This window comes from Argentina anserina, chromosome 3 (assembly GCF_933775445.1).
Source record: "Argentina anserina chromosome 3, drPotAnse1.1, whole genome shotgun sequence".
NCBI classification, from domain to species: Eukaryota; Viridiplantae; Streptophyta; class Magnoliopsida; order Rosales; family Rosaceae; genus Argentina; species Argentina anserina.
The window spans coordinates 33,562,327-33,581,471 of NC_065874.1; the positions used below are offsets into that span (position 1 = coordinate 33,562,327).

A 19,145-nucleotide genomic window follows, 5' to 3' on the forward strand; every position below is an offset into this window, starting at 1 on the left:
ATAGCTCTTTCAATTATTGGATGCGCCTTTTACCATCATATTTGCAAGAGCACAAAACCAGGTCATAATGTGATTAACCTCAAGTAGTCCATGGTCACATCAACATGAAATCATATGAAGATGATGTGCTCCTTCCAGTTTTCGCTGTCTACAAGAATCAAATACAATTGATTGGTCTATATAGATACATGCTAAAAATACGTGCATGAAAATTACTTCATTGCTCATTGGTAATGATCTAATAAAACACACGAAATACATAATCCTCTGTTATGAGTCTTAACGTAGGGATTCATGATAGCCAACTTCACAATATGGTATAATCTCTTACTAAACATTTTACTCTAGCAATTTCTTAGTGGCTTCCCACATAGGCAATCATTGTAGCTAAACGACGACGCTTCCAAGTGATCGAACGGCGAACCGACCGGAATCTTCCCACAGAGGTGGTTGTGGCTCAAATCCAAATGACCAACGTAGGACGCCGACGAGATGGTCGACGGAATATTACCTCTCAACATGTTGTAGGACAAGTCTATCACAGTGAAGTAAGATCTCGGACCAAACACGTTTGGTATGAAACCGTGCAGGGAGTTTTTGCTCAAGTTCAAGTTGCTTATACTTGAGACGATCAAACTCGGGGGGATAGTTCCGGTCATGTTGTTACAGTCGAGGTTCAGGGTTGCGAGGACCGCCATTTTACCTAGGGAGGCCGGAATCGGACCGGAGAGTTGGTTGAGAGAGAGATCAAGATCAGCCAGACGGTAGATTTGAGAGATGGATTCTGGAATGGGACCGGTGAGCATGTTTTTGCTAAGCAAAGCGCGGCTGAGCATTCTGAGCCGGTTGAAATCTTGTGGCAACTTTCCCGAGATCTTGTTGTTGCGGAGGTCGAGGTGCATGAGGGATGAGATTCTCGTCAGAGACTCGGGGATGGGACCGGAGATGAAGTTGTCGGCGACGTTGAGGACGGTGAGGCGCTGCAACCGACCGATGTCGGAGGGGAGAGGTCCAGTGAGCTTGTTTCCGATGAGGTCGAGGATCCTGAGGAAGGGTAAGTTGGTGATGCACCGGGGAATCTCACCGGAGATGCCCTTCCAGTCGGCGATGGTGATGCTGGAGAGACGTGTCAGACGGCAGATGGCCGGCGAGATCGTCCCGGTCATGTAGCCGGTTCTTTTAGCACGTTCGAAAATGGGGTCCTCGGATTCTCCCCGGAGGTTTATATCGGCGACACGGCGGGTTCCCTGGTCGCAGCTGATACCGTACCATTTGTGGCAGCAGTCGGCGCCTGTCCATGATTTGAAAATTCCCAAGTAGGGCTCGTGGAGGCTCGCTTTGAAAGCGAGTAGCGCCGCCCGGTCTGATGGCGGACATGCCTGGACGGTGTCCCAAGTACGAGCAGCCAACAGCACTGCAACTATTACAATAACTGTCTGCATTTTTCCGAAGCTATCAAAAGGGTTTGAGACTTTGAGCTGTTTACAAAGAAAGGTTTCTTTGTTTTGCTCTATATGTGTGAGTGAGAGTGATGAAGAAGCTTAGAAGGTGAGTTACAGTGAGTAGTGCGATGTCAGGTATACAAGTTTGAAGTGGGAGAGAGATGAAGAAGATGATGGGCATGGGGGACTCACTGACATACTGGTTTATATAAAATTTGAAATCAATAGTTTATGACGGTTTTGCCCTAACGTGAAGCTCCGGGTTTTAGGCGTTTAGATAGGTTGATTGACTTGGGTGACTACGCGACGACTAGTAGCTCTCACTTCCCCAAATTTTCATTCAATGATTCGCCACGTTATAAGGTTCACTTCATTCAAAATAATGCATATTAGTATTAGAGAATGAGTGTGTTTTTTGCTTAAATAGACTAAAGATTTGGAGCTCATGATCGATCTCATCGATATTATGTGCATATATTGAATATAACAGTTAATACAGTTTTTGGGAGGCCTAGCTAGCCGGTTTATCTCGACGGTTAATTATGTTATATATATAGGCCTGATCACAAACGAACATCCACAACTGTGAACGTCTTTGTTTTCTCAGCCATCACAGTCTGGCGATGACACCTCTCTTGCCGAACCGGAAGCTTCTTTTTGATAGTGAAGCCGCCAATTACCAGTTTCTAATTCGATAAATTTGAAAATTTAGTCAAGATTGTTGCCCATAACCTTTGAATCTTGATCGAATTGTCTTCCATCTTCATTGAGACATCTTCTGGGATGCACATGGCCTCAATCCGGAAAGAGAAGTGCAACTATCGTCGCCAGATACAATTGAGATGAAAGATGTCCGCACTTTTTCGGGGTTGCAGACATCCGCTTCTGAACCTCCCTATATATATATATGTGTGTGTGTACAATCTCTTGTCGAGTACACATAAGTTGTTCTCGATTCTTTGCTTGAATAGCTACCTAGATTATACACATCCTAGCTAGGTGGAATAGATCAGTTTGATCGAGTGTTATCACTTTTCAGATGAGCATTTTCTTCCAGAGGAGAAAAAGATCGAGGATGAGATTTGATGGATTAAGGTAGGGTTTGATGCTGGCAAATAATTGAAAAATGATGCAGCTCAACATGGAGGCATACGGGGTGGGGGGGGGGGGAAGAAGATAAGCTTTGGTCCTTAAGCAATCCTTGAACTTTGGCTTGGAGTACGATGAGAGTAGCAGCACGTGGCAGCTTGAGGTCCATATATGCGTTAATAAGTTAATTATTCCAAGTTTTGGTGATAGAGAATGTCAGGGTCACTCATAAATTTCGGTCAGGATGAAAAGCCATAACATAATCAAGTCCTGACTTATGAGTTAAGTCCTCATTCAATTCATATGCAGATAAATCAGGACCAGTGCGTAATCCATTCAAATAAAGAAAAATGCCAAAACCTATGATCTGTCTTCAGATTGATCGAAATGAATTCTTACCCAGGATTTCGATCCGAGTAATTGTAAATAATGCAAAGAGTGTAATAACGAAAAGAGGACATGATGACAACATCAACTCCAATTAGCGTCGGTGGTATTCGAACATGTGTATGGAGATTCCACGCCTAAGATTTTATCAATTTGACATATATGGTGGCTCCACGCTGTTAGTACTGATAGGTTAAGTGTACAATATAAGACTCCTAAACCTTAGAATCTTACCAATTCGACCATTTTTAGTTTCTGTCTAAGCTACAAAAAAGTTTACGAAATTGTTGATCTTAGTTTTTGCATATTCTTAGCTTCCACACAGGTCTAATATAAACTTTATTTCCGCATGTGTTTAGGGAAACGTACAAGAACAGGAAAATTGAGAAAAAAGTGAGGAATAATATTAGTAATATCTAAGTAGCTGATCTTGTACTTGACTTTCTCTCCTCCTTTGTTTGTTAGTTTTCTTGTCATGATCTCTGCAATTATGGATTGATATCGACAGTAAATTATTGGTAATGTGATTGTTGTTCGGGTTTTTTTAGATTGTGTGAGTATAAATGTGGAAATGCAATGAACTCTATTTGATTTGGGTTATTAATAAAGCTGGATTAGTACACATGATTAGATCGAGTGCACTTATTATTCATATCTTGGGCTGTCCCTAGCAGACCTGAATCTTTGTCTCCCCTATTAGAATCACACATTTGGTTATTTTAGGGAGTGGTCATTTTCAATCAATGCAGTTATGAGAGAAGCAATTTTAGCTTTCAAATTAGATGTATGAATCAATGGATGGTCCAAAGGCTCTATCACCAAACAGTAGAAACAGGCCCATGCTAGGGTTGGAACTTGGAAGATCATGTTTTTATGGATAGATTATATGAACAGTTTTGTGGATGAGAACAATGATCGATCGTGTGAAGACAAAGCCACCATATGTGCATGTTATGAGAATACCAAACCAACACAATTGACAATTGTTAATGGATTGGAGTAGACTAGCTACTTGACAGTTGTTCAATCATGCATAAACATATCTCCATGGCTCTCCAAGCTAGTTGGTATACTTCTGTCAAAGCTAGTCATGTATGAAGCTAGGTTTAGCCTTAAGTCTAAATGTCTAATCTCTCCTTCCTATTCTGACATCGATCGATTCTGACATGCTACTTGGGTTAATTTGGGGTTTAAAGAGTTACTAGAAGCTTTTCTTCGTATAATTAGTGTCTCTTTTACGGTTTTACCTAATTAAGGGGTGTCGACTAATTGTCTGGGAAGCGGCAAGGTAAAATGAAGGAAGATATATGCATGGAGCCATGGAGGCTAAATTACAATACTCAACTAATTGCCAGGTAATTAACATACGTAACTGAGTCATAAATCAAACTAGCCAGTGAGTTTCGTCATCTTGACTCTTGACACATGAAGGCAAAACTAATGTTCATGAATTCTCACCGCCTTCTGGTTTTGCAGAAAATTGGGCGTTTGTGATAATCATTTTTCTGCAGCTGCCGCATGCTTGGTTTAGCTGCTGGTGTTTACATATTTTCCGATTTATGTTATTGTCGTATGTGTTTAGATATGGTGCTTGTATTTTAGTTGGCCTGAATAAGTTGACCTCATTCATCTAGACAAGAAGAAGCAACAGTGAAAAGATATTCTCTGCACATATATACACTGTTTCATACAAATTCAATAGTTATCTTGGTCGGTGACAGTGCATGATATCTTGGCTACTTGGCTGCAATTATTGAAATCCCATTCGAACAAAAAATGTCCTTGTCTGGAAAAGGGATGAATCACATTTTAGTATGCTTTAAACTTTTTCCGAATATACATCGTAGGGATTTAGAGGTAACTCTGCAAGTCCAAAGAGAAAAAAGAAAAAAGAAAAAGCTATGGACCCAATTGTGTTGAAGCGAACTATATATTAAGAAAATGGTAGGGAACATAGTAAAAGGAGTTAGTTGCCATTATTCAAAAGGAAATGGGAGAAACAATCTTCTTACTTAGCATGTGTTGTGTGTTTTCGTTTGTGTAATGTAATGCATTGTGGATTATATATATATATATATTCTAAATTAAGTGACAAAGGAGCAAAAAGCTTTCTTGTTGTAACTCGCTGTATACAATAATACAAGGATCGAAGTTCTATAACATCCGTGAATATTAATAACAATATGGATTAGTTTTACATATACATACGTTGCATTTGTATACCAGAAATTTAATAAAATAAATCATTTTTATTAAATAATTAAATTGATTAAGAACCCGACAAAATTGCACACGTGACCCAAAAGTCAACAAATTCAGTACTAATCCGAATAAAATTCGCGTCAGCACATAAACGGATGATCGTAATCGAAGCTACGTGATTCTGACTTTAATTGGAAATTAAATGTCATTGACGATCGAAATGATAATCGAACATTTGATTAAATTAATAAATTTCTTTACTGTTATAATTAAATCAATTATTTGAATCTATTTAATTTAGTTATTATCATAACTAATGTTAAATTAATCAGAAAATACATATTGATTTAATTATACAACTAAAGAAATATTATTATTTTAGTGTCATTAAATTATTCTATAAAATAAAAGTTTTGACACTATAAATACCCCTTCCAACATAAAGAGATGATGGATTTTTTTACACTGGAGAAGAAGAGATAAAATCACTTGAGCAAGATCACTCTCGAGAAATCCCGAATTCTCCTAAGTCCACGAAGAATCTCAAGCTACCAAATCGCTTGTTTTTCATCAAATCCAAATCCAAACTCAAGTCCATGAAGAATCATCAAGCCACCAAATCGCTCGTTCTTCATCAAATCCAAATCCAAATCAAACTCAAATTCTCAAGATCAAGTGCACGTCACCCTTGAGCCAAGTTACATACAGAGATAGAATCAGAGTAGTTCACAAAGATTGTAACCCCGCGCTTGATTATTAATAAATTACATTTTATTTATACACGTGTCTACACTCTTGTTTATTTTCATATTCTCGTTCTACAGCATTACACAGGCACTGCAAGGTATGAATGTACTGATGATTATCACCAGACTGTGCTACTATATATAATTAATTTGCTAAATATGTGCTAGTCGATCAAGAATTTGAGGAAATTAAAGTTTGATTTCAATTCGAATTATTGTATTGAGGGAGCAACTTATCCAGAAGATTCTTCATGGAGTAGATAAATAAACATGGATTTGGTTCTCCTAAAAATGTTCATTATGATGTGACTGATTAATTAGCCGACATGCATGTTAAAAAATATCGCATATCGAATTTTCTAGTACACCCCAAAGGGCGGTGTATGTCGATATCGATGTCAATTATCAAATTCGTTGTTATGATTTTATAATATACAAATGGAAATGTTTGTACGTGGGAACTGGGAAGAGAAAATGAATGAATAAAGAAAAGGGTTCAAATGGTTTCTTGTCTTTAGATTTCCGGTTGCAGTTCATATGTTCAAAGCAAATAATTATAAGTTCGATCAGGATCGTGTATAATTATTTCGATCTTTTGTTCTTTTTAGATCATAGTGCGCATATTAAGAATATGAAGATAGCTTTGAATTCAAATTGACCAATAACTACAATCATACCTTTTCTCTAGTGATATAACTGAATGATTGGCAGTGGTTCTGCATGTGGTGAAGAACAGCACATGTGCTGGGGATCTCAATCTCTCAGACAAGGCAGAAGCTTCTTGGGAAGAGATGGATCTCTGCAATTCTGCATATTCTACTTAACCTAGCTTTTCTTAGTTCTATACTAAATTTCTAGTAATTCGTATGTCCTTGTATACTAACTATTTGTTAGTTATAAGATATTCAGATTAGTTCTACTTATGTACGTCGACGATCACTCCGGTCTTTTCTTTATTATCAATAGAATCTGAATTACATGTTTTTCTTTTTCCTTTTTACTTCTATGCGTGATAGCTTAGATCTTCAGCAGAATTTACTTCTTCTTTTGATCGTCTAATAAACATATGAGACGGTAAGTTGTGCTCACACCCAGTTTAAATTAACTTGCATATATTGTTGCAATTATATATAAACCTAATGATCGAAGTAGCCTAAGATCTGAATGATATGTAACTGACGGGCGTTGTTAATTTGATTACCACATAACTAGCTAGCTAGAGTCCCATATCTAGATCTAGTACTAAACACATATGCAAGAACCAAAATTACATAAATATTACTGTCTTAAATCTGTTCAACAGGTCGAGAATGCATATAACAAACATTCCACAAATTGCAATCATCAACTTGATCCCTCGATGGATATTTAGAATCATATATTGATTCTCGCAGCAGCATGCAGCACCACCATTATTCTCGCAGTTACCATTATGTGCTGATCTGCATATATATATTATTACCCAGTAATAGATCACCACAAACACCACCAACCCACATCAAATTCTAGTATTCTACTACATATATTTTGCCAAAGGATTCATTTTTTTCATTTATGGCCACCACAGGCACGTGACAGATATGTTCCCTGTGAGTTTTCTGATTTTCCATTTCGTATCAGCTAAATATTAACTTCGAACATGATTTTGAGTACTTCTCTTTCTCCAGTTAATTATTTGGGTGGTATCTGGGGAAGTCAACAACAGGAGTAAGAGTTTCTGGATTGATGATTCATGATTGACTTACTAACAGAAAACAAGTCCTATGTTGATGATGCATGCATGGTTGGGTTTTTGAGATTCAGAGCCAGAATATCTGGGAATTGCATGTGGAATGCGCAAGACATGTCCCTAACAGAGATGAAAACTACTTCAGTATTAATGTATTATAACTATTATATTCTCTGTTGCCCTAATTTTCTGAACCTGAAGGTACGCAATGTTCTGAAATGATGGCTAGATATTTAAATGTTTTTTATATACCTGATGAAGAACAAATTGAACACGATGTTTTCTGTCGAAGAGGGTTTAGTTTTCACTTTTCAGAGAGTGGTTGAGGATTTTCATGAAGTGGTTATGTTATTACACGTCCGAGAACAATCCCTTCATTCCCTTGAATCAAGGGAGGTTGTGAGTAAACAAAATAATGGCAGAGCAAGCTCGTAAGATTGGTCTGTATATTGTTTTTGTGACCAGTGCAGATTGATTCCAATCTATTTCTCTTTGAGTTCGAACTTCGAAGGCATATATAGGGTTGTGAGACGAAGTTCATCATCCATTTAGTAGTGTATATAGGCCCATTAATGGTAAGGAATTGAACAATATCGTTCCACCTATGGAGGGAGATGATGGTTGGTTGGAAAGATGATGATTTTGGCAGGAGAGAAGAAGAATCTATCCAAGTAATTGGGCTATATGGGCATAGTTTTGCTGGGTTTGGGCCTGGTCGTTCTTATTCTGTGGAATGTGTAATGTGTAATAAGCTCATGTACTTTTTATCATTTGGAAAAGGCCAGAAGGGTGATAACTGACAAGCTTAAGTACATAGGTATTAGCTAGGCATTTCATGATGTTTAGGCTATCTCAATCATGCATTTGATCATGATTCATGACAGTATATACCGATGGCCAATCGAAGTATGATTCTCAAGTGTTGTTGCATACCATCATCGTTCCAGGTCTCTGATGATACAACAGTAGCAGCAAACAATAAAATGAAGAATATATAACGAATCATCGTCTACATGTTCATCTCCCTTAGTCGTTCATCATTTTCCTGTAAACTCATCGTTCTCCCAGTCTCCCTTAGTTCTACACTTTTATGTTGATTATCATAAGAAATTATCGAATAATTGTTTTCTAAAAAACCTAGAAAATGAGCAACTGTGGGCGGCAAGTGGTGAGAGATTTACGAACTGAATTACGAACTGACGAAAATGTCATTTTTATATCAACACAAACAAATAAAAGTATTATAGTCAAAATTTAAATAAATTAAATAAAAAATATTATTTCTTCATATTTTAATTAATAATTTTTGCACATAAATAATTATCTACTTTTTGCACATCTAGAATATGAGCGGTTTTTACGGAGATAACTATCAACTTTTTGCACACTCATGAGATGGGGTTGGTTTCTAATTCAATTTAACAAAATGTTTAATACACCAAATAAAGTATAAAATAGAAAATCACATTGAGATCTGATAAAAACACAAATTCGCACGCGAGAGCGTAGCATTCCGCTCATGTGTACCACGTACAAGAACGCTAGTTATTAGAAAGGGCACAACAACTTGAGATGAGGAGGAACGTACCAAGTGACCAAAGCTAAAGGGAAATAAGAGGCCCTCTCCTCTCATAAGCCAAGACCAATTTGGCCTTCTCGTCTCTCTCAAGAGTCTCTCCTACTCAATATTATACCTCAATGCTATATTCCCAACACAATCACACTTGTGATTCTCTTACTCTGAATCATCATGGCTCTTGTAGTTAGGCTTCCATACCTGTCTTCCTAGAAGCATTCTCTTGAGAGGTACCAGAGAGACCAGTGGCTCGACAACACCCAATTGCCCCAAACTCTCCTTCCTCCTCCTGACTCTACTGATTCTGATTTCATTAGGCAGAATGGCATTGCTTTGCTGCTTACAGAGCTCAAAAAGCTGCTTGAGGTGATGAGAGAGGAGAGAAAAGAGAAAGAGAGAGAGGGAAGGAGGGTGTGGTGGAGGCAAGTGTGGGCCTGGCAATGTCTTCCTAGTGGGCACTGGCCATGGAGACCCTGAACTCCTGACATTGAAAGCTGTCAGAGTTATTCAGAGTGCTGATTTGTTGCTGTATGATAGGTTGGTGTCCAATGATGTCTTGGATTTTGTTGCTTCTGATGCTAGACTTGTCTATGTTGGCAAGACTGCTGGCTACCATAGCAGGGCCCAGGTGAAAGCTCTAATCTTTATACAATTTCTTGTACTTGGCCAAAATCATATTTTTAAGTTTGTTTACGATTTCTAACTGGGTGCATTCCCCAACTGTAAATGTTTAATCTTTGTGTAATTGGGTGAATTGGGCAGTTGGGTTTGTGTGAGTCTGATAATGGGTTTCTGAAAATGGTATTAAAAGGTATTACATTGAGTTTTAAACATCTAATCAAGACGTTTTAGCTGTGATAAGTATTGTATGGTTTCATGAAATGGGATTATGTCAAGTGGTGAGTGATAAGATTCTTTTGTTGTTCCCATCTCAGGAGGAGATACATAAATTGCTACTGGGTTTTGCTGAAGCTGGAGCTACCGTTGTGAGACTAAAAGGAGGGGATCCATTGGCGAGTTTCCAGATTTATCTGCAGAAAGTTATGACTGCTCCATACATGTGAAATTTGTTAGCATTGATATTGAAGCATACCGTTTGTCTTTTAGGTGTTTGGAAGGGGTGGAGAGGAGATGGATTTCTTGCAACAACAAGGAATTCAAGTGCAAGTTATTCCAGGAACAATAATGAATCGGTATTAATTAAAGATGTCATTTAGTTGAGCCTTTTTCTGAGAAGATTTGAATGCCTCTTGAAGCTAAGGGTCTCCCTTATTACATAATTCTTTCAAAGTGAAAGGTTCATAATTTAACTGAAGATGTTTCTTAAACTTCAGTTATATTATTTCACCACATCCAACATTGACAGCAATGGCAATTGGTATCTAATGAAAGAACTAGAGAAGAAGAGTTGTTAACTGAATGTGATAGCTTAACTTCGTAGCCTCGCTAGTGTTGAATTTATATTTAGCGATATACAACTGATATGCTAGGGTTACAGAAGATAACTATCAACGAAGAGATTCACAGCTTAACAGAATTCTAGATTTCTAGGAGATAAGAAGTGATAGTTACAGATAAGATACAAGATTAGATTTCCTATCCAAACTAGGAGAAGTGTTGGCGCTGGCTTCTGCTGTGATTTGTCATCTAAGTGATGTGTGTGTGTGTGTGTGTGTGTGTGGTAGTGGTCTTGTTTTGTGTTTTTTTGGTCATTGGCGTTTGCTGGTCATCATGTTTTATGTATCCTGTTAATCGCAAAGAGCTGTGGAGTTTTATAGAAAATATAAGACTGCTGACACATTAACATAGTACTTGTCGTTTCATATAAATTTTTTGTCTACCTCATACAAAAGAGATAGCTGGAATTAGTTTCCAAGTAGGGGCAGGGAACACTAGTGAAATAACATAAACAGACAAAGAAAGTAAAATGCTAAGGTAATACACTTTATGGACCCATTGAGGATGAACTAAGGGAGTTCTTCTGTTTACCTTTAGCTATTAGGTAGAAGAATTCCATGCACTATTTATTTTTATCTACGATGTGGTCATGTTGTGAGTTAGTGAGATTTTGATCCTTGTTTGACTTGTGTATAAAATCAAAATCTTTTATGACTTTCCAGGCATTACTGCTGCTTCTGGGATAGCAGCACAGCTCGGGATCCCATTAACTCACAGAGGTGTTGCAAATAGTGTCAGATTTCTGACTGGGCACTCCAGGAAGCTAGGCTGCATGGAATCGGGTGCGGGTACGTGGAAGCGAAGCGTTTGAAAACGCGGAAACGTTTTTTTTTTCTAAAAATTAAGGAAGCGGGTACGTTTTGGAAGCGTCAGAATAATATATATATATTATAATATTTTTATATTTTATTTTTTAATTATTTTATCTAGTATTAAAATAACTGGATAACTATTAATGACTTATTTTCTAACCCATGATTATCTTTAATTATAGCATTATTACAACTTCATTTCAAAATTCAAACAAAAGAATGTACAACATAGTGTGAAGATGTTGAGCACGTGCAAGTCAAAGAGACATCACCTAGATGAAATTAATAAAAAAAAATGTTCGTCTTCTCTCTGTCTCTCTTTCTCATATGGATTTTTTTTCATATCTCTCCACAACTCTCTGTCTTCTCTCTATATCTCTCTCATCTAGATTTTCATGATATCTCTCCCCCTTATTTTTGACACATATTAGATTGATTGATGCTGATCATCTTTAACCGCTTAACGAAATAAATAAGAAGATGAGACGACAAGAAGAGTCTCAAGACATTGATTGATAAAATAGAGGTAGAAAAAGAATCACGCTTCCAATTTGGAAGTCAACGCTTCCGCCGCGCTTCCAATTTGGAAGCCAACGCTTCCGTCGCGCTTCCAATTTGGAAGCCAACGCTTCCGCCGCGCTTCCAAACCCACCTTTTTCGGAATCGCGCTTCCGAGCGCTTCCGCTCCCGCTTCCGCTTCCGAAGCGGGAATCGGTCGTCCAACCAAGCTTCCGTGCTATGTAGCCAGGAAGGGAGGAACAGATCCTCTTTTTGTAGCAGAGAATACAGCTGATCCTGATTCGACCTTGGTGGTATACATGAGTTTGTCAACACTACCTTCTCTTGCTCAAAAATTGGTCCATCATGGTCTGCCACCAACAACACCTGCTGTTGCAGTTGAGCGTGGGACCACACCTCAACAGCGCATGGTAAGATGATCTTTCATTTGGAGACTGTTGCATTCGAACTGTGTCCATCTGTCTGATACTAGTAGTCCTGAGGTCATCTCTCGTTCAATATCATATAATGACCTGAAAGACCTCTGTTTTGTATATTGCATGTAGAGAATATATAAATGCCACTCGTCTATTATTCAATCATCTTTGGCAAATAGGATAAGACTGTCATGGTCAGCGAATATGTCATTGTGAAATGCGGAGAAGATCCCTAAACTTTACCTTAAGTCATATTAAGTTATTTTTACTTAAAATCGGGGGGGGGGGGGGGGGGGGGAGGGACGTTCTTTCTTAAATCATGGAAATATAAAAATGCTTTTATGTGTTTGCGTGTGTATACATTGTTATAGATTTGGGAAATTGCCTTATGCAACACCTGAAGTTCCAGGTTTCAACTGTTCATGGGTTTGAGGTTTAATTCTTGAGCATTTACAGGCAAAAATAATAGCATCTGTAAGGAACTAGTAAAAGAGATGCAAGCTTTTATACAGTAACCATATGATATATCAGAATCATTAGTGAAGGAAAAAGAGTTCTACGAAAATCAATAGTTATACACTATACCATATTCATTCACTTGTTTTAGATATGTGCTCCCAATTTATCTATATGTTTCTCATTCCACCTTTCACAGTAGACCTACTTTTGTAGAAATTCCGGAGTAAAAACCTGAAACAAAAGCTAACTATCAAACATTACACTTGCATTTGATTGAAACAATACAAATTATGTTGATTGCAACGACATTGATGCTATGCATTTTTGCAAATTGTCTGCACACACGTATATGGTTTATTCTTTCGACAGCAGTTTATTATTCATTTATTCTTGAAATGATAACTCAGTACTCTTGTGATGTTATTCCGGTCTGGTTTTCAATAAAAGCTTAGATTAGATTCTTCTGGTTGAAGAGTTTTTTATCAAATAGGCTAATAGAAAATGAAATGGGAAGCAGAAAGTGAAGTAGTCTATATTTTGATAAATGCAAGCCACTAGAATGGGGTAGTTATTATATCTTCATAATACTTCCAGGGAGTCTATTTTTTGGCTAACAGTCATCCCAATTAGCTGGATCAGTCGCATGCCTTTGCATACTTATAGTCAGCTTGCTCATGATCATTTCCAGTTTTCATTTGCAGGCAACATAACTGATTTCCTTATTGTTGATTTTGCAATTATACAGGTCTTTGCAGAACTGAAGGAGCTTGCTACTGAAATCACATCAGCATCGTCATTGGGAAAGTAGTTACACTTTCACCATTGTGGCCACATACCTCGAATGAAGTGGTCTCTCTTGTCGGAGCCATATAGACACAATCGAGTATGCAACAAGTACCTTTATCAGTCACTTGGGCTTTAGAACTCAGCCCTCATACTTTTTTTTACGTAATTTGGACTTCCAGCTCTATTTCAAACCAATTTGAATGATGGAGGATGATCTTGCTCAAGATTGAGACGAGTTAGCTGCTTCTTTTCTGGAGGAAGATACTGTATCAAGGAGCTAGTTGTTTACAAATAGTGCTGGCTTGTGCTAGAACATAGTATGATGCTTCCTTGTGCGGGAAATAATGAATTACATGCATTGATGTGAAAGGGGGAGCTGGGATTTTGTTCACTGGCAGATTGAGAAAACGACCTTCTGTTCTTAGGTTGTTTTAATCTTATACCTAAGGTATTAGCAAAAGTGTTATGTGGAATCAGCCAACCAGGCGTGTCATAGGAGCCCTGATCGATGGACTCATGTAACCGATGAAAAGTTTCACTATTTTTTCCAGTGATTATCTTGGGATCAGATTTTGCTCTTCTCCAGCGGAGCAAATATGAGGCCTAACATCGTTTCTGAGGCAGGACTGCAGACCAGGTTGGAACAATGGTGGGAGGGCACTCTGTTCCTAACTTCTGCGGTGGTTGGTATCTGTGCAACTATTTATGTGGTTTGCCTCTTGGCTGGATTGACTCCTTTTATGAAGTGTGCCTTCTGCCATTTGCAGTTATCTCAAAATTCCAAGTCTACAGGATTTTCACCGCTATTCTGTTTCATGGGTCACTGCTTCATGTGGTGTTCAAAATGATGGCGTTGGTTCCTTTGGGTTCTGAGTTGGAGAGGATTATGCGGTCTATACGCTTGTTGTACATAATCATTCTGTTGGCTACAACCAATCCGTTGCTCCATCTTCTCATTGCACTTCTGGGGTGGCCTATAAGGCTATAATCCTATTCACCCTTTTGAGTATCTAATGCATGAGTGTGCAATAGGCTTCTATGGAATCTTGTTTTCTATGATTTTAATAGAAACAAGTCCGAGTGGACAGCATTACAGCAATATAGAAGTGTGTTTGGACTCTTCAATGTGCCTGCTAAATGGTATGCATGGATCTTGCTGGTAGTGTTCCAACTTGTTATGTCTAATGTTTCATTACTGGGACACCTGTGTGGAATTCGGTCTGGCTTCGCGTATCATTATGGCTTATTCAATACCCTCATTCCAGGACCATCCTTCTATTCCAAAATTGAGGCCTCCCCGTTGCTTTCATCTTGTGTGAGACGGCCTAATTTATTTGTGCACTGGTGGAAATCCCTCTGCCTCCATCCAGACATATTCAAGCCAAGGCACCACATCTAGGGGATTTTTTTTTCAGGAAATTTGTGGAGAAACTTTTCATCATGGATCCTGCGGAGAGAAACATCTCCTCAGGTAACAGTCGCAACACGATACAGTTGCATGTTTCCTAGAGGGAGCAGGACACTGGAGTCTGGTGCAGGTCAGGCTGTTTCTGATGTTAATTCCGAATCAAACTTACAGGCTAGACTGTTGGATAGTGACTCTGAACATCTATCTGATGGAGGACAGCAGTTGTCTAATGTAAGGCGATCAATAAATAACATGGTGGCGGCTGGAGCTGAAATTCCCGTTCACCATCAGGATTTTGTTGCTTCTGAAGAAGAAATGCAAAAGCTTATGTCGATGGGTTTTGATAGGACGCAGGTTGAAGTTGCATTAGCAGCTGCGGATGCGATATTAAAGTGGCAGTCCAAATTTTCCAGCCAACAGGATTAAAACGCAAGCGAACTGGCTAACTTTCGACTTCCCAAAGGTCTGAACCTCCATTGGATCGTTTGACTCGCCCAGTTCCACTATCACAGCTATGTGAGCTTATGCTGTATACATTTCTTGAAAATCATGGTTGTTTCGAAGGGATAAGTAGAAGTCATAAATTCCTGCCTCTCAAATATTCCTGCATTCTCTTACATGGTATATACAGTAGTTTATATTGCAAATATAAGCAAACAGAACATAAGAACTTAAAATCGAGCAAAGAACAATAGGCGAAATCAGTTCTCATTTAGCTTAGTTATGAGCACACTTAGTCCATGCAGACTGGAAACAAAAATTTAACCCAACTTCCTACTAGCCGTTTTGACGATCAATCTGTCATGACTCATGACTATTGTAATATTGTAAATCACACAATTGGACATATTAATCAACGATTAATCGGCCACTAGTCATCAACACTTTCCATGCATAATCTGAAGTTCATATCAACTTAAGATAAAGGGGGGAAAGCCCAGATCGTAATGGAATTTTGGATCATATAGATGAGCTGTAGAGTTATTTGTCCTTAGAAGAATCAAACTTGATATCGATCGACCTATTGCTATCGAACATATATATTTCTGAGTTTGCTGGTTTGCTCAGTAACTTCATTTTTGGAAGAGAATCGTATTCCTCATCAATTAAGATTCCATGCCACTATACATTATGCATGGGAAGGCAGTGAATGGTAGTAGTCCTACGACTCTAAATCTTAAACTCTACATGATATGGCATTCGATTTGACTCTGTTTTATTTTGCACCCCTCATCGCCCTTCAAAGTTCAAACATTGAATGTATTCTTACTTCACAATGATGCACTCCAAATTCCGATGCATGTATTCTCACTTCCAATTCATGCTCATCGATCATCCTCAATGTCCTTCTAAAACCTACCGGAAGAGAAATAATTGTCACAAATCATACGTACTGTTCTTCTCCGCCTCGCTCCACCTTGCTGTTGCATACCGGACACAATTACCCTACTCGATCTTGTGTAATTAATCAAGCATGATTGGCCGTTAATTGAAATTGTATACACATCCAATGCAAATATGTCTCATGTGGTTGGTATTAGAAAAATCGTCAATTGTTAGATGAATACAATGCAAGTTAAGTTACATTTAATTGTTGCTTAATTATTCGGATATCAGAGCTAAACCTCTAAACCCTGCGTTATAAATGAAATTAAATAAGACATTAGATTCATATACTCCATATATAATATTTTAAAATTATCACTAATTGGTGCATATATCACAATCTTATCAGTTGCTAATAATTTCCTATGTGTTTGATATCAATCAGTTTTATGATAGACCAATAATATATTGCTTAATGCTTATGCAGGCATAGAAGCTTACAGAAGGACTTAAGAACAGTTGCTTGATTGATCTTTAGCCCACATATTAATTATGGTCATGATCGAATTGTCATTATCATAGTAATCTACTAAGTTTCGTCAAAATTAATTGGACTAATAGTACATTTCTTATCAGGAAAAGTCAGCTACATCATTTTCCAATTGGAAGTAAATTTCGTCTATACAGTAATTCTCATACTACATTTCCAGGCTTCATCTCATCTGTATATTCAGCTTGCTCTTTCCTAGAATAATGGAGATGATCGATAACATCTGATTAAATAACCCTTCACGAGTATCACGTTACCATTATATAAGCTCTAAGGTTTTCAATCAAAACAAAAGTCAGAACCTCTTAAATAATCAGAAAAGAAAAATAGTTTCCCTGCCCAATTACGATAGAGTTGCATGTTTCAATCATTTCATGTCTTCATTTGTCATCGATTAGGATCGTTGGAAAATTCTTTGAAAGCATATAGTTTTAAGGGATAACTTACTATGGTATAACACTAAATAAATAAAAATTGATATTGATCAACAATTCTAAATGAAAGGGATCTACAAGAAAATGTGGGTGTTGTTTCGAAGGAACGGCGTGGGATATAGATTAATTCAATCAATTTACAATTCATTGATTGGCTTTTACAGAACAAGAAGAAAAACAATATGTGTGGATATGCTATTACAAATGTACGGACACCATCCATACCGTACCGTGCACTTTCTCTTCTACAACTAGATGTCACCCTTACAAATAACAAGTGACTATCATTAGTTTACAAATAAACTTTCACTTTTTTATTAAATAAATAGTTCTAATACAACAATTAATTTATCGTGATTTAACTCACAAAATCCAACTCCAACTATCGAGTCTGGAATGTTGAGAATATGTACATCCCACGTGGAAAAAATCGGGTATTACATATAGCCAAGTTTATGAGCCAAGCTCTATATGGAGTTTATCTATTAGTTTTAATCGATGCGAACCTAATATTACTTCATCATCTCTAATAATTTAGTCCATGTATCATGTGAGGAAGACTAGTGTACGGCCACACAAACGCCTCATCATCTAAAAGTTGTTCCCGTGTATAGCTCAAAATTATACCATTTTGGATGTGAAACCGACTACTTCATGTCACTTCCGATCCCTTTTTTGGTTCTTTATTTTCTTGCATCATCGAAAGAAACTTGCACTTTTTTCTTTATTCCTATTTATTTTTTCTTCTGCCTTTGGCGCATGGTCAGTCCGCTCATCCCATGTATGATGTATCTATTAAAACAATATAAACATCACTAAATTAATGTAGTGATGTGTTTTGAAAAATGCAGTAGTTTCTACCCTTCATTTGCTTGAGCCATACATTCTGCATGCATGGTTTAGCCCCATCAAATCCATATTTCATAAGTTTGATCTGTTGTGAGAGATTAGCATATATAGCGTGCCATCAATGCAGTTTTACTTTTTTGGTCTCTATGTTTAATTGACAAATTGATTCTGTTAAAATTATCAACTATTTGATCATCCTTTTCGTTTGAAAAAAGGATACTTTTGAAAAACATATACTCTTAAATATGCCAATCAGATTCGTTTGAATCGACATCTATGGAGAGGGATGGTTCACAAATATGCATCGATCATCAAGGTGGAGCATAAGGTAGTGTGTGGATATGGCATGGAGTCATGGACCTTCCCTAAGTGAGCATGACAATCTACTGAGTACTGATTAATTAGAGAGTTAAATTAAAACTAGTATTAACCTTCGTTTTCTTTTTCTTGATCAATTAAATATAGGTAGTTGGTTTTGCTTCGTAGGTTTGTCAGTGTATAATTTTAATATATCAATGCAAATAAGAACGTAAGAATTTGTACATTGGTCTGCTTCTTGTTGATTCATGCTTGTACATGATTAGCAATGATTAGTTTACGATTTATGTACATTAATATGGTAATATACTGTAAACTTAAGTATTCAGTAGTACATACACGACACATTTGTTACCTTGGACTAGATGGGATTGGACTGCTCACAAAAAAAAAAACACATCCCATGTTTAGGACATACAAGGACTATTCTAAACTGGGTTACAGAGTCCCCCGGGCTCACCTTTACACATTCTATCACAAACTCATGAAAAACCATGGGACTATGTAACAACGTTGATTGCGTTGCTCCCCAAGAACCCACAAAAATTAATTCTTTCAAAACTCAATCATATCCAAAATTCATGTACACCATTGTGTAGAGGACGAAGAGTGGATCAACTTTCATACCTCAAAAACCCC

General features: G+C 37.6%; 1 protein-coding gene and 2 pseudogenes across 1 annotated transcript; 2 read left to right on the forward strand and 1 right to left on the reverse strand.

The window, feature by feature from the left end:
• Positions 1-195: 195 nt before the first annotated feature.
• Positions 196-1,602, reverse strand: LOC126789440 (DNA damage-repair/toleration protein DRT100). The gene has a single exon (XM_050515594.1). The coding sequence runs from the start codon at positions 1,440-1,442 to the stop codon at positions 345-347; it is 1,098 nt and encodes a 365-aa protein (XP_050371551.1). The 5' UTR covers positions 1,443-1,602; the 3' UTR covers positions 196-344.
• Positions 1,603-8,212: 6,610 nt separating this feature from the next.
• On the forward strand, positions 8,213-11,397 carry LOC126787550 (S-adenosyl-L-methionine-dependent uroporphyrinogen III methyltransferase, chloroplastic-like; annotated as a pseudogene).
• Positions 11,398-13,629: 2,232 nt separating this feature from the next.
• LOC126789439 (rhomboid-like protein 15) lies at positions 13,630-15,639 on the forward strand (annotated as a pseudogene).
• The last annotated feature ends 3,506 nt before the right edge of the window (positions 15,640-19,145 follow it).

Excerpts from the sequence above, each read along its gene's own strand:
- LOC126789440 (XM_050515594.1), bottom strand. The coding sequence starts at position 1,442 with ATGCAGACAGTTATTGTAATAGTTGCAGTGCTGTTGGCTGCTCGTACT.